This window comes from Rhopalosiphum maidis, chromosome 2 (assembly GCF_003676215.2).
Source record: "Rhopalosiphum maidis isolate BTI-1 chromosome 2, ASM367621v3, whole genome shotgun sequence".
In the NCBI taxonomy this organism is placed as follows: domain Eukaryota; kingdom Metazoa; phylum Arthropoda; class Insecta; order Hemiptera; family Aphididae; genus Rhopalosiphum; species Rhopalosiphum maidis.
In genome coordinates, this window is record NC_040878.1 from 11,684,079 (window position 1) to 11,700,440 (window position 16,362).

Consider the following 16,362-nt stretch of genomic DNA (forward strand, 5'->3'; position numbering starts at 1 on the left):
GATATATATAATTTATTTAGTTTATAAATTATAAATATGCGTATTGCAAGTTGATAACAAATAAAAAGAAATGTAACATTATTGAAAAAAAATTAGAAATTTAATATATATTTTTTTAAATATAAAATGGTTCTGTTATCCATTCAAAAACATAAAGCATTACTATAGAATATTAATATAGATAATTATATTTCAAAATATTTTATGAAAATTCTGCAATTTTGATAAAATTAAATTTTAACCAAATTTTATGGCATATATTGCATCAAAAATTAATCCGTTAAGTTAATTTAGAAAATTTAATTTATATAAATCCATTAATATATCCTGTTAAGCACCTGTATTTCAGATATCAGAATATTATGTTCGTGTCTACATCAACATAAGTGTTGATGTGTAGGCACAGCTCAAAAAAATCATTTATTTAAGATATATCCACTTAAAAAGAAATTTAAAAATTAACATATTTCAAATTAATATTTATAGTCTAAGTTATAACTAAAAACATAATATCATTATACTGTTACTATCACATACCTAAATAATAATATAGATTAAATCTATAATAGTTCTATTAGCTATGCAAATTGAAAAATAATTAACTTTCCAAAAACCACCAACACTTAAACCGCGAAGTTCAATACAATTAGCCTTGCCGACACTTAATTAAACCAGTAATATAGATCAACTAAATTAACAGTTGAACTTTAACATAAGTTATCGCATAGGTTAGAAAACATAGGTAAGTAGTCAGATAAAAGTTATATTATTAGAAACGAAAAAACATAAAAAATATTTTATAATAAAACCTATATTGATTACAATGAACAAATAGGAATAACTGACGATAATAAAAATATTTGGAAATAAAATGAATGACACGAAAGACTGGAGTTCGAAATAAATCATTTTTTTCCATTACCTACTTATTCAAAAGTAACATATTATAAAATAAAATTATTGTTTATTATTGTGATTGTTTATATATATTTATAGGTATATATATATATATATATCGTACAACGTATTTTTAATACTGTCATTTATATATATATATATTATATTTATTTATATGTATTTATTTTTCATGAACATATTTCGTAAAGTTTAAAGATATTTTTTGGTATGTTTTAAAATTTAAATCACTAAGAATCAAGATAAAAGAAAAAAATCGGATATTATTTGATAGTATGATACATGGTATATTATTTATTTATATTAAACTTAAACATATGTATTTTTAGTCCTTTTTATATTTTGTTCCTTTAAATTTTTAGTATATATATTGTGTACCCATATTATAGACATAGCTCCTTCGCCGAAATAATTCACAAGCTCTGGCAGCGTCATTGATTCCACGAGGAAAATACATACATACGTGACATTAACACGTTTTTAAATCCCATATCGTAGTATAAAAATAATCAAATCATTACAAAATGTAGTTCAAATTGTATATGATATTAATAAAAAAAAATTATATATTCAATAACATAAAAACGGAAATTTTTTAAATAGATAATAATATGGCCTTGTTAAAGTTGATTAAATAACATAATATTATATTTACATTATAATATATACAATTTCATTTTTGATATTTGATAAGTAATACAAAGATACAGTATACAGTATACAAAGATTTATTATTATATACATTTTTTAATAATATTACTAATTGTATAGGTAATGTACATATTTTGCTAAAATAAAATATTGAATAAATTTTAAACATTTTAAAATCATACATATATATTGACATTAAAGTATTAATAGAAATGTTCATCTTTACATCAAAACCAATCTCTATTAAGATCAAAAGATGCACTAAGCAGTTCATTATCAAATTTTGTTTTGCTATTATTAGTTAAAACATGGATATTTCTAATTTCAATGGTATATTTTATATTTTTTAATAATGTTTAGTAAACAGTGATCAAAATGTTTTATACTTCACTAGAAACTGAAAACTGATTTTACTTTAAGTATATAATTTCTGGAAGTTGTGAGACTTTTCTAGAAATTAAAATTAAAAAAATTGTAAAACTGTATAACAATAAATCATTTTATTTTATAAAATGTATAACTTTGTGGACACTACTGTTTTGGAACTAAACATTTTAAAATTATTTTTTCAACTCACAAATTCTATAACATATTATAGATTTATATTTCAAAATAATATAATCTAAGTTAAATAAACTAGACCTTGAATTGGGTAAATTACTATTACATGTATAATAAAATTATTGATTTGGAAGTAAAACAATAAATTATACAAGATTTTTAAAACAATTTTGTTTTCTTTGTAGAGCTTGATTGGTTAAAAGTAAAAATTGAATAACTGTAAATCTAAAGGAATTACAAATGAAAAAAGTTCACTACACAGCTTTTATTCACAAAACACCACATTTTTTCTTAAAACTGTCTGAACAAACATTATAATAGTAAACACTTAAAAACTATACACATACAGACTATAAAATAAAGTAAAAATCAAAAGATACTAATTTTTATTATTTCATAATTTGATATTAAAAAATTTATAGTAAATACTATAATATTGTTTTTTTTTAAATAAATCAAAATAAGAAATATCTGTCAAAGAAATTGTCATTGATATCGTATATTATAATAAAAAAAATATTGTATATTTCAAAACTGATTTCTTTACCCAAGTAAACGTATTTATTATTATTAATAAAAGGTTCTAAAATGTATGTCAAAGAATATTTCATTACATATACGTGCTGCACAAGTCACACCACTGTGTACAAGAAAATGATATTTTTTTTTGGCGATAAAGAAAACTTAAATAACGATATGTCATGTAACAATAATATGCTACTTACTGATTTTAAATTATTATAAGTATCACAGTTTATGTTCATAATTTATAAACAATTCACATGTTTCTATTTATGAGGAGAATTAAGAGATAACTTACTCAAATGTATATACAAACCAAACCAGCGTGCATTTATTTTATCGATCACAAAATTTAAACATTATACATAAACAACATCAACGAAGGTTTTATTTTCCCTGATATTGCCTTGACCTATTTTCTAAATTACCTACCCTTACTATCACAAAATAGGGTAATTAAATAAGCTAAACACCCAGAAATGAAAATTAAATAACGGAAAATCAATTATTTGATTTGATAAATAGTTTTCTAATATCATAAGCTTTTCTACAAAATATTGTATTGTTATTTTAATACATATTGTTAATATAATAATACATATTTTTATGCCACAAATAAAAATCATTAAATAAATTACTACGAACCTAATTCAAAATTTAATTTTTTTATAAACATAACATTCTATAAACTATATTGAGTTTCAAAAATCATAAAAATATAATTATATAATGATTAATATAGATATTTGTAGAAAAAAGTTTAATATTTAATACACAATTATTGAAATTAACTTAATATTTTACAAGTACTTGTCAAATACTCTGACATATATAATACTTTAATTAATACAAATTTATCTTACTTATTTTTTTAAATAATGTTTTATTAAAATATAATTATTCCATAATGACTTAAGATTCCCGATACTCAACAATTATTTTGTTAACGTGAATGAAGTATTCAAATTACATGATCGCTTATTTCGGATAAAGATAGTAATATGTTGTTATTTTTTGATAAATAATTACATTAAAAAAAACTATATTTATCGAAGTTTCTTCAAATGCCAATACTAAAACCAAATTATTCATAAGACCAACTAATTTTTATATAAATCAAACTTTACAGGAACTGTTAGAATAGCTAATTTAAGCAACACCGTTCCATACTAATCTACAAAAGTATAATATAGTTGACTCTATTATACAAATTTAAAGAATGTACTTTTCCAGTATATATTAAAAGCATTTTGTTCTCGACATATTTTTTTATATTTTATTTTAACCAAATTTAACGTATCATAACAAAATTAATACATACAAAATATAATTTACGCATTTTTTTTTTTTTTTTAATCAGCTATTTCAAGTTAGTTATAACGCTTAAATATTGATCTCCATTCTCCGTTGTAGATTTAGCCAAAAATAATAAAAAAATAAAATTAATAAAACTATGTAATACCATTGTATAAATATTACTTTTAAATTATAATTTTATAATCATACTATTTGAGATGTTATGTTGAAAATAAAAATAAATTTTTTAGGGCAGAGGAGGATAACACGCCTTTCACCGCGTATAATAATCGATAACATTCAATATTTAATAATAAATAAATACTCCCGGTAATTTTCTGTATTTATTGATGTTATATCAATTTTTACTTATAAAACAAAATTGTTTTTTTTTTAATCTAATATACCTTTGTTTGATTCATCCAAGACATTATAGTTGCGTTATAGTTATTTGCTTACATTACCAACCTATTATGCGCTAGTTAAAATATAGTTAATATTTATTATTTAGTAATAATATTAAATGGTACTTGTATTACTTATTTTAACAATTTGAGTAAAATTACAAACTGCAAGAAATGTTGAAGAAATCTTAAAAGGTCTTAAAGCCTCATTTAATAACTAATAACTATCTTTTTATCAAATACGTAATAAAATTAGGAATTCGAATTCAATATATGTATGTATATATAATATATATATATTGATAGCTCTTATTCAGTGGTCAGCAGTATCTAAATAATACGAGCTAAATAAACAAATATAATGATATTTGAACACAAACGCTTACTACTTAGTAATGACTTACAAGTATGTCTAAAAACGCATTTATATTTTTTAAACAATAACTCATTCAACATATTAACAACTATTGTTTGAATAGTCAGTCATTAGTAAAATCTTAATAATTATGCGATTTAAAAACAAATAGATTTTTGATTGACTGTTAGTAGAAGATAACTCTAACACAAAAAAACATTTCGAATGCTTTTTAAAACACAATCATGTATGGAATACTGATCTGTTTTAACAATACATTAGTATATTACAACTGCTTACCGCCGCAGCGGCACGCCAACGAATAATACATTAATAATTAATATAAAAAGAAATTAATTTAAAAATTAAAATTAAAACAAAATAATTTTGTAATATACACGTATCTAAGTATAAAAAAAAACTGGTAAATAATTTTGATTTTATATCGGTTGAATGTGTTTACCGTAGTATTATTGATATGAGCGTTATCCGCTACAAGTTTGACTGTAAGTGTTCTCTTCTGAAAATCCCTTTTCATCTACAGTAGTATTTTATCGAATCATTTTTAGTTTATTTCTTTTGTATCAAAATTACACGACAGATGCCAACGTATGAATGTGTATTACATGAGTACAATATTGTACGTTGATTATTTTTGGAAAATTCAAAACTATTCTCTCCTAGGTACTGAAATTTTTCCAAGAAATATTATTAAGATAGTCACACATACTTGAGTTCTATTAATTTAAAATTGTTTACTAAAAATATCAACATAATTTTGATAAGTTATCAAAATAATATTATACATCTTTTCTATAACTGTTCCTAAGATTATTTCAAATCAATTATTTTAAAAATACTATGATTCGTGGTAAAAATCAAATTATACAATTATTTATTTTTATTATATATTATAGTTGAGGTAAAATAATATTATATTTTTTTATTAAGTATAAGTTTATTTACCTATTTTATTATTAAAATAGAGATAAATTATTTATCATATAATTAGTATTATGTTGTTAAAAAATATCAGAAATATATATATAGCTAAAGGGAATGTGTACACTTGAATTTTTGATTCTACCCTTAATAAATATTTTAAATCTACCGAAAAATTGATCGTTTATTAGTCATAACTTATAAACGTTAGGTATATGTAATGGTTAATTTCCCTAGAGAGACAATTGTTATATAATACTCTCAAAAGTTTGTGTTTCTTTATAGAACCCTTAAAAGTTCCACGGTTATCGGTTGTATTTAGGTCACCTCAGTAAAAGCCATATAAGTGAACATTTTTGCCATAAGTCTTTTCTACATTAAACATATTTGGATTAGTAACTCACTTCAATAAAGTTTAAAATTTCATAATACTATAATAGTATATAGTTTAAATTATTATTGACACTAATATTATTCTATTTAGAATAGAATGTATAAATGTTTATTAATATTATTTTTTTTATGATTTTAATCATTGTTTGAAAAACAAATTATTTCATTACAAAAATCATGCAATACAAAATAAATAAAAACAAAAATAATATACAAATTCTCTATACTTTACATAACTACTTATAAAATAAGTTTCTAATAAATAGTACCTAAAATCGCAGTTTGAAACTAACTTTATATACCTACAAATCTACTTATCTTATTATTGTAAATTATAAAAAAAGAAAAAAATTTGAAAAAAGTATAAGTTAAATATGATATAGAATCAATGGTAAATCTCATTTCAAAAAGAAACAATACAGAAATATAATAATTACAAAAGAAAACAGAAATATATTTTGCACTGTAGGGCAAATCTTATACTAGACTTTTGTCTACAAGGTCAACAACAATTGAAAAAGAATGGAAATTCGTCACACACTTTTTTTTAGCTAGAGGGCAATTGTAAGATAAATTATGAAATCCAATTAAAGTTATTTTATATCCAAAAGGTTAACATAAATAATTAGAGTTTGTAACAAATTAAAAGTTTCAATAAAATATTACATATTGTAGATAAGTACAGGTAGTTGCTAAATACAAGAAATGAAAATACTACATAATACGTAGACTAAAATGCTATACTTATAAACATTTTACAAACAAATAAACGATAATATATCAAACAAAATTTATCATACCACCAAATTCATATAAATCCAAGGTTTAATAAGGAACAGATTTTAAACTATTATAAATTTTTAAGAAAGCTTTAAAATATAATGTTATTTAATTTTAGATTCTAAACAAAGACATTATCGTTTGGTTTTGCTCGTACAATTACGTGTTTTTTATTATTTAATTTTTATTTATTTATTTATTATCAAACATTACATTTTATAGCAGTACAAATATTTGAATCATCGACTCAATGATAAAATAAGTAGCAAATTATATTTAGTTAATAATTTAGGAGTCAATATTAAAAATGCATAATAATTCAAAAAATAATACGGAAAAATGAAAAATAGATTATGGAAAAATATTTGTGCAAAACCCATTTTTGAAAAAAAATATATTATTTTATTTATAATAAAATGTATACATTTTTTTCAAAAATTATAGTTCAACATAAAGCCACCTAGTAACATATTGAATAGTTAATAACGAAATAATATTTAACTTAAGCAAGCATATACCCAAGGAGGTCCATAAGGTCTGAACTTCCCCCTCTCGAAATTTTTAAAAACTAAAAATAAAAGATTTTGTATACCAATCATGTAAAAAAATAAAAAAAAAAAATTGTGTTCAAAATTATTGAACTATCCCTACCACACAAAATAATCCTGACTACATGCTTAAACTCAAGCACTTAGCAAATAAATTGTATTTTTAAATTTCTTAAACATTAAAAAATAAAAAAAATATCCTGGTCAATATATAAATATTTTAAGACTCAAACACGAAAAAAATGTAATGTCTCAAACCTTGAGACATGATGCAAAAAGCGAAAGTTTAGAATATATTATTAGTTATTAATATTCTTAAATGAAAGCTAATTTGCAAAACATTTTATTATTGCTAACAGGCTGCACAATTGAATTGTAATTAATTCGCATGTGCTAAACAGAATACACATAGAAATCAACCTATAATAGTTCTATATTAATTAGAGGAGGCACTTACACACATTTTGAATTTATTATAATTATTTATTTTTTAAAAAAAAACTAAAAAATTATAAATTTATTGAACTAATTCAAATACTATTCTAGCATTTCTAAAATCTTACTAAAAATTATAAGGTATTATATATCCTGATAAATTAATAGAGTATACGTATATATAAACATATTGTAAAAATATATTATTATTATTTACAATTATTATATATTTATGTAATATAAGTTCACACCTTAGGGCTTATTCACATTTATTCGCGCTTTTTTTATTCAGATTAAAGTAAGGTTTTCAGAAGATCCTCGAGCATTAAAATTCATATTTTAAGAAAATTTCAAATTTTTTAGAAATTTTGGTACGCGCATACGCAATACAAATAGATTTTTTTAACATAATATATAAATAAATATTTTCTGATTAAAAAATTATCAAGCAATGTTGAAATTTATAAATAATTTAATAATCTGTTTTAACTTTTTTTTTGTTTTCGTAATTTATACTAATTTATACTGATCATAATTATTCATACTTTTGAAATAAGATAAAAAATAATATAAAATTAAAATAATAAGAATCAACAAATAACGAATTTATTTATTTAAATTTTGTTATTTTATAAATATTAGTGTTCATTTACAACTTCACAATACATAAATAGTAATTTAACAAAAAACCAGGATAATATCTTGAGTATAAAATTAAAATTTTCATAGGCGAAACTGAGAGTCAGATCAGTCAGACCATAGCCTAACCTAATGCCGATAAGTTATGGGCCTCAGAAATTATATACATATATAATATATAAACCGTGTGTTCACTAATTATTTAGGTAACACTGAATTTCTCGGCCAGATTATACTGGAATAAATCAAACATTTTTTACAAGCTAGTGGTATATCAGTACACATTTTCAGATAAATTTCAAATTTTTAATCCTTTTATTGGTACGTGCATGCACAATACAACTTGTATTTATTTAAATGACAACCGATGTTTTCGATACAAATTTTAGGTAAGCTGATTGTTTTTAAGTCATATTGACCTATCAACCATGGCTCTAAAACCAACATTGACTAAATAAGAGCAATTTCAATTTTAATAAATATTACATTTTTACGATTCATTAAAATGCATAAAACCATTTATAATTATTTACAATAATTAATTAGTTTTTGAATTTTTTATGTATTTTATACCATACAATACGTTTTAAAATTCAAAAAATAACCAATAATAAATAGTTTTGAAAAAAAATTTAATTTATTCCAATATAATCCGGCCGAGAAATTCAGTTCCTAAATATATATATTTGTGATTATTGATAAATAATAAGAAATAAGAATAGGTTTTTTAAATATTTTACTAAACAAATAAAATCAACAAATGGAAATTATTATACCTTATTATTTCTATTGAATTTATTTGTCTATATTTATTTCAATAAATTACAATTAACATATAGTACAATTACTATGTTCGAGTGTGGAGAAATTTGTACAATATGTTTTCGTAAAATATACGAATATTATTTATTTAAACAAGTATTAAGATCGGTGGTGGCCGATGTCAACCAGCCGTATTTTCGTTGAAGTGACACGGTATTAACACTGATAATAGGCTGTAGCAAATAATTGTTGATATATTTTCTCAGAATTCAATGTAAACTTGAATATTATATTGTGGCAGAGCTGTATGTTACTTGTCCCGTAAGATTGTTGATAAGAATTTTCAATATTATAACAGCTAAGTTGCGGGGAGATGGTATTTTGCACCAATTTTATTACCTGTAATTTGCACCACGACAGAAAATAAAATGGAATATGTAATCTACACCACATTTTTTACTTCAATTTTTGGAATTTAAGTATACTTATACACATTTATTCATAATTATACTGACTTGTATGTTTTTTTTTTATAAAAAAATATATAAAAATTATACTAATTTAATACTTTTAATAATTTTCTAGAAATGTATAACTATTAAAATTAACTTGATTAATCAATGATTAAAAATATAATATGTTAATCTGTAAAAAAAAATATTTAGTTATTTAAAAGTGGCGCATAATTTTTGAAGGTGCAAGATGGCGCAGATTACATAAGTATTATTTTTTTAGATTGTTTTTGGCGCAAATTACATATGCCCGTGAAATATTTCAAAAATTTTTTAACAATTTACCTACCTATATCTATATGTTTTTTTCTTATATAGGTATATAGATATACCTAACTGCCCTAACTGTAAAATTATATCGTTACGAAATTATTATTCAAGATGCAATTAACACATCAATAAATACGACAGGTAATTTGCGTCCTAACCACTACGATGCAACTTACCTTTAGTAATAATTAACAAGTAACTTGCATCCAAACTATTCGGACGCAAGTTACCTGCTATGTCAATTTGGGACGTAAGTAGCATACACCGAATTGTATAAACTTAGATTAGATTTAAATTTCTTAAAAAATAGTTTATCTTATATTATTATATTTATTATGTTATTAATCATAAAAAAAAAATGACATAGCTAGATTTAAAAAAATTAAGTTGTATGAACATGTGTGTGGGAATTCCCTCCATTTCATCTTAAACCTCTTGGACTAAATTCACTATAATACTCAAATGAAATTAATAACCAAAAAATAAAAATTGCATAAACACCAGAATTTAGAAGACAAGATACATAATTTATGTGCTCATAAGAATACAAAATAAAATTCAAATACTAATGGTCTAAATAAATTTAAATTCTTCGAAAACAAATTAAAGTATTCTTAAGAAAATTCATAAATTCTTAGTTCTAAAATTAACAATGACTGATAAAAAGTTGAATGGCTTTAGTTTATATACTAAAAGAATCAGTTTCGACTAGTAAACTAGTAATACAGTAGAATTTAAACAATTTTTGACCAAATTATCAATATATTATTTCATTTATTATATATTATAATATTATTATTAACTTATAACTTATAAGTCAATATTAACGTACAGTAAATTGGTTCATGGTATAAAATATAAAATACGATAAATAGGTTAAAATTATTCTAAAATTTAAACATTTTGCATATAAAATAATAATATAAATAATGACTAATGATAAAAAGCTTCAAGTCTCTAAGATTTATATTTTTTGAATAAAAATAAAATTAACTAAAATTGTAACATAGAAATATCGATATTTTTTATATAAAAATATATTAAGTTTGTAAAAATTTTAACTTCAAGTGCCTTTAAAAGTAATGAGCCTAAATGTGTATGGTAATTTTAAACAACTGTAAGAAACTTAAAAGAAGTTTTATTTCAAATTGTATTGCATTTTAAAATCTAAGATATTAAAATTCAATTTTAAATTAATTTTAACTACTTTCAAAATAATTTGCAAACTAGTAATTTTTTAAAAAATCTTGTCAACATTTGAACTTCAAACGCTATAAAAAAATGTTATGACTACGTATTTTAAATAATTTTAATCTAGGTACCTAAAAACCATTTATTAGGAATCTTGAATAACATTTTCAAGATTTTTGACTAAATAAAAAATAAATTTAAACCACCCAATCAAAAGTTTTAGTTACGCCACAGCCAACATATTGCACATCTACGAATTAACGATAATAGGGATTCACGATTGTACATATTATATATATTGTGAAATTATTAATAGTGTATTTATCAAGTATAATAACTGTAATAATACACAATACTTGAGCACAATAATAATTCAAATATACTTATAAATAAATAGAAAGTTGTTTAATAAACAATAATTAATCAATATATATATTAACAAAAAAAATGAAGAAAAATACTCCTCACAAATCATAAGCAAATTAAACATTATTTATGACTGAGTTCCATCAATTTGAACGTTAAAATACTGTTCCGTATGATAATATATTTTACATATTTAAAAAAATTAAAATTAAATATTGAAATATAAATTAAACACAATCTTGAGAATTGATCATACGTAAGATACTTTCAACTTTTTTTAAACTCAAATAGTAACACTTAATGTTATACAATAAAATATTATTAATCTTATCTATTTAACTATAACAAACTGCACGTTTTATTAAAAGTTTGAAGTTTAGTTTATAAAATTAAGGATTTAATGTTTTAAAAATAAATTCAATGTAGGTACACTTAATAAAAAGCCTAAAAGCAATGAAACTTTTAAAAATTGTAAAAGAGCTTATAGAGTTAAAAAAAAATAGTGTTAAATCAAAGTTTGAGTAATTTTTATCAACACTATATAATAACATCGAAGTTATAATAAGTTATATGGATTTATAGTGTTGTAAACACCATAAACCTTAATTTTTTTGCGGGGGTGAGGTAAAATGTTTTATATTAATATATATTATATTCTATATAATTTTGTAAACGAAATATTTAGGATATGATGTTGGACCTTACAAATATAATATAACTGTCAAGGGGGGCGGTCCCCCTTGAATCTGCCATTGTTTACTATGTATATAAAGCCACTCTTTAACAATTTTTATTCAATTTTCTCGTAAAAATATGACACAAAAAGGTACCTATTATGTATAAAGTAACAAGTATAAAAGTAAGGGAGAAACAGAGACTTTATAGGTTTGCCCCACCCACTACCATATCAAAAAAGGTACCTACAGTAGGTGACTAACCTTAGACTTATATAGACTAAAGGTATAATTTATAAGAATTTTAAAAGGTATTTTTATATTTTCCTCGGGATCTATAAAAATTAAATTTAAAAATAGGCCCTCTTCATTTTATAAAAAAACCATTTCAATTATTTTCCCTCGTTTACCATTGAATAATATTGTACGTAAATAAATACGAAAAATACAAATGAAAAAAATATCCGATAACGTAAAAATATATTCTTCTAAATAATTTAAATAATTATTAAAACAAACCAATATAAAAAAAAAAACCATACTTTTTAATACTCAAAAAAAAAATACTCTTTTATTAGACCTATTAATAAAAAATGTTATAATCTCTGAAGTATTAAAAAAAAATGCTATTCACAATAACATAAATATTTTGACTCAAAATGTACAATAATTAGAATAATATGTAGTATACAATTCTGTACATCGCAAAACACTCGCCTACATACTTTTCACAAAGTAAATTAACATGAAAATAATATTTAAACATTTATATAACTAAGTACAAAAATTATTATTACTAAATAAAAATATTCACAATACTCAAATTACTAGTTCAATTGACAAACTTAAAAGTTAATAATTAAAATATGTATAAAAAATTACATAATTAGCCACAAGTCATAACCCAAATTTTCGAGACAAACGCCTATGATATTTTTGTTAAGTACCTACTTACCGCCACGGAATAACATTACAGTCCCATAATACTCAATTTTATTAGCTTTACACAATGTTTAAAAGTCTACTATAGATCAGAAGTAAGTTTCTTATGTGGAGTTTGTTTTATTTTTCGAAGTAGCAATTAAGCACAAGCAAATCAAAAGACCTTACATAAATAGAATAAAATTAAAAATAAATATTTTTTTAATATTTACCAAATAAAGTCCTTGCAATGGCTACAGAAAGTCGGTTGCTTAAAAAATCTTGGTATAAATTTGTGATCTTTGACGTTATAGACGTTCTTCTTTTTTAAAGCTCCTTTGCGCCCACGCAATCGCAGCCCAAATTTGGTATTCATATCACCAGCATTGTCCTCCATACTTCCGTAATCGTCAGCCATAATTTTACCACAACTATCCTCCCGGACGATTATTTAAAAACGACAATGATCGTTAATGTCAATATAATTAAATATTTATAAATAATATAATGATGTCGAACAATCAGTGCGCTGCAGTACTGATAAGAAAGTGAAAGAGAGAACGAGGGACACACACAAGCCTCGACACATAGTGTAGTGACTGGCGACTGGAGACTGGCGAGCAACGACAGAAATTACACTAGCGAAGTAGCGACTGCCCGCGGCATAGAGCGTCAGAGCTTGCTGCGGAAAAATATTTTGATGAGCGCGCTATCATCCAGACTTAGCCGAGGTCGCCAACCTAGTCACGTCAGTGTGACACGTCCATAATACATATTGTAAGCCGTGATAAAATGATGCGGTATCCGTAATCATAGGAGATAACGCCGTGCTAATAAAATTCCGAATTATCAATCGTTCATAAATTAATGAATTTTAAAATTCTAAATCGTTCCAAATTTTAGTCAATTGCATTTATTAGTTTGGAACTACTGATTATTGCATTTTATAAATATTTGTATTGCCATGTCCTTTTTTTAAACTCGTTGTAAAAGTTATAAACGTTAAATCTGAAATTAGTAATATTTAATAAGTAAAATATATTCTCCAAATACTAAAATTTATTTTAATAGTTGAACAATGTCTATGCCCGTATTTCCATCAAATACACCTCAAGTTCCTCAAGCTATGCAACAAGTACAACAGCAACAACAGCAACAACAACAACAACAACAACAGCAACAACAGCAGCAACAACAACAACAACAGCAGCAGCAGCAGCAACAACAGCAGCAGCAGCAGGAAAAATTAGACAATATATCAAAAGTGAAAACTCAAGTGATTCAACTCAAAGAATCATTAAGTTGTGTATTACGAGCAGCTTCATATACTTTACAGCAAAATCATTACATAGACACAGGATTATTAAAAACTGTAGAAATACCCGGTCCCCGATTTGAGAAAACCATTGAGGAATTTTTTTCGATTTGTGATCAAATTGAATATAATCTTAAGACTGCCATTGAGTGTCAACAACAAGGTATACTACTAAAGTATCTTGATAAAACAATTAAACTTGATAAATATAAAAAAAATACTTTCTTTAGATTTCTTATAAATCTACTATTAGTTATATTTGATGTAAATACCTGGCTACAATCTTATACATAATATATTTTCTAAAACTGTAAGATTTAAATCTTCAAAATTTTCAAGTTCTTTTACAACTTAATCGTGTATTTAAAAGTGACCTATATCGACTATCTCTACCTGAATTAGTCACTTTGTTTATTTTACATTGATGCACATAAGTTTAGAATTATCCAAATTAGGTTTTTGAATCTTGACATTACTTATGGTTATATAAAAAACAAATAATTTTGTTGAACAAAATAACTTGTACTTAAATAATAAACTCTATCAATATGATCATCTTAAATATTAATCTAAATTATTATTAAGTATACATACTATGATAGTACTAGGAAATAAATCAATGAAAATTAAATACCATATGAATTATCTTTTTTTGTTAAATTATACCAATTCATACAAAATGTATCTGAATATCTACAACAATAAAAAATTCTTTTTACTTGTATATTTCCTTATTTAATATTGAAAATAAAAATTAACTTGTTAATTTTCCAGGATATTAATTAACCATTTAAAAAAAATGTATATTGAATAATTCTATAACAAAATAAAAAATGTAGCGAAGTAGATACTGCTTTGCTGTACATAAGGTGTTGAATGAAACTCTTAATTGAGTAAATCTCTATAAAGAATTTTGTTAAATTTGATATCAATCATAACCCATTGTATACAATGAAAAACAATTCTAGGTGAAGACTGTCTAAAATTGTATAACCTTGGTTATAAAACAATTATTTTAATAATATTTGATTTATGTAAAAATCCCATTTTCCTCAATTATAAAAAAGTACTGGGAATTTGTAATTTTGACAAATCTGAAAATTTAAATTACTCCACTCAAAATCTAATATTAAATACTTTAGTAAAATTGTATTAATATGATGTAGCAATATCAAAATATTTTACCCAATTGAAAAAAAAACATAATAATTTCAAACAAATTATTATAAATCTTTCTTAATGGTCTCAAATATTAAAACAAAAAACTTAAATTATATTTCCAATATTTTTCTACTCGACCATTTTGATAATTAATAAATATTTTCTATTTTTTGGTAATCTTTCAAACAACAACAAAACATTAAAAGTAATATTTATATATAATATATATATATATATATATATAAATTATTTATTTTATACTATAAAATAAATAAATTAATAACAATTTTACAAAAAAATGTTTATCAATTTTATGTTAATTACAATATTGAGTGATTTTCAGTTCACACTTTTCCTTTCACCTATTTGAAAATTAATAACAATATTAAGTAATTTAATTTATCAATTTATATCTATAATACATTAGTCATTTAATACTTATCAGCTTACTTTAAAAATGGATATATTTATATGAAAATATAGTATTAGGTAATACAACAATGAAACTTGAAATAATATTTCAATTTATTTTAATGTTTAGGTCTAAGCAGTCAGCGCTATATACCACTGATGGTTTATCCTACAAGAACAGAACCATTACCAGCACAGGAGTTAAGTTCACTCACATACCCTCAATATTTAAGCACAGTTCGATCACAGATTTCTTATTTAAAAGAAATTCAAGAATTATTGTTGTCTGCAACTCAAAATAATTCTAATGAATAATAAAGAAAAAAAATGTATATTTA

The 16,362-nt window shown here is 22.8% G+C and overlaps 2 protein-coding genes across 5 annotated transcripts in view; one reads left to right on the forward strand and one right to left on the reverse strand.

Annotated features, from left to right (window-relative positions):
• The window catches only part of LOC113555112 (protein kinase C, brain isozyme), an 82,459-nt gene extending 68,671 nt beyond the window's left edge, over positions 1-13,788 (reverse strand). For all 4 annotated transcript variants that reach the window (XM_026959447.1, XM_026959444.1, XM_026959446.1 and 1 more), the window contains exon 1: positions 13,371-13,788. In XM_026959447.1, coding sequence (XP_026815248.1) covers positions 13,371-13,555 — 185 coding nt within the window. In that variant the 5' untranslated portion in view covers positions 13,556-13,788. The remainder of the gene's footprint in view (positions 1-13,370) is intronic.
• Positions 13,789-13,995: 207 nt separating this feature from the next.
• On the forward strand, positions 13,996-16,343 carry LOC113554026 (mediator of RNA polymerase II transcription subunit 29-like). The gene is made up of 2 exons (XM_026957672.1): positions 13,996-14,615; positions 16,155-16,343. Exons 1-2 carry the CDS (start codon positions 14,216-14,218, stop codon positions 16,337-16,339), a joined length of 585 nt encoding a protein of 194 aa, XP_026813473.1. The 5' UTR covers positions 13,996-14,215; the 3' UTR covers positions 16,340-16,343.
• Positions 16,344-16,362: the final 19 nt, after the last annotated feature.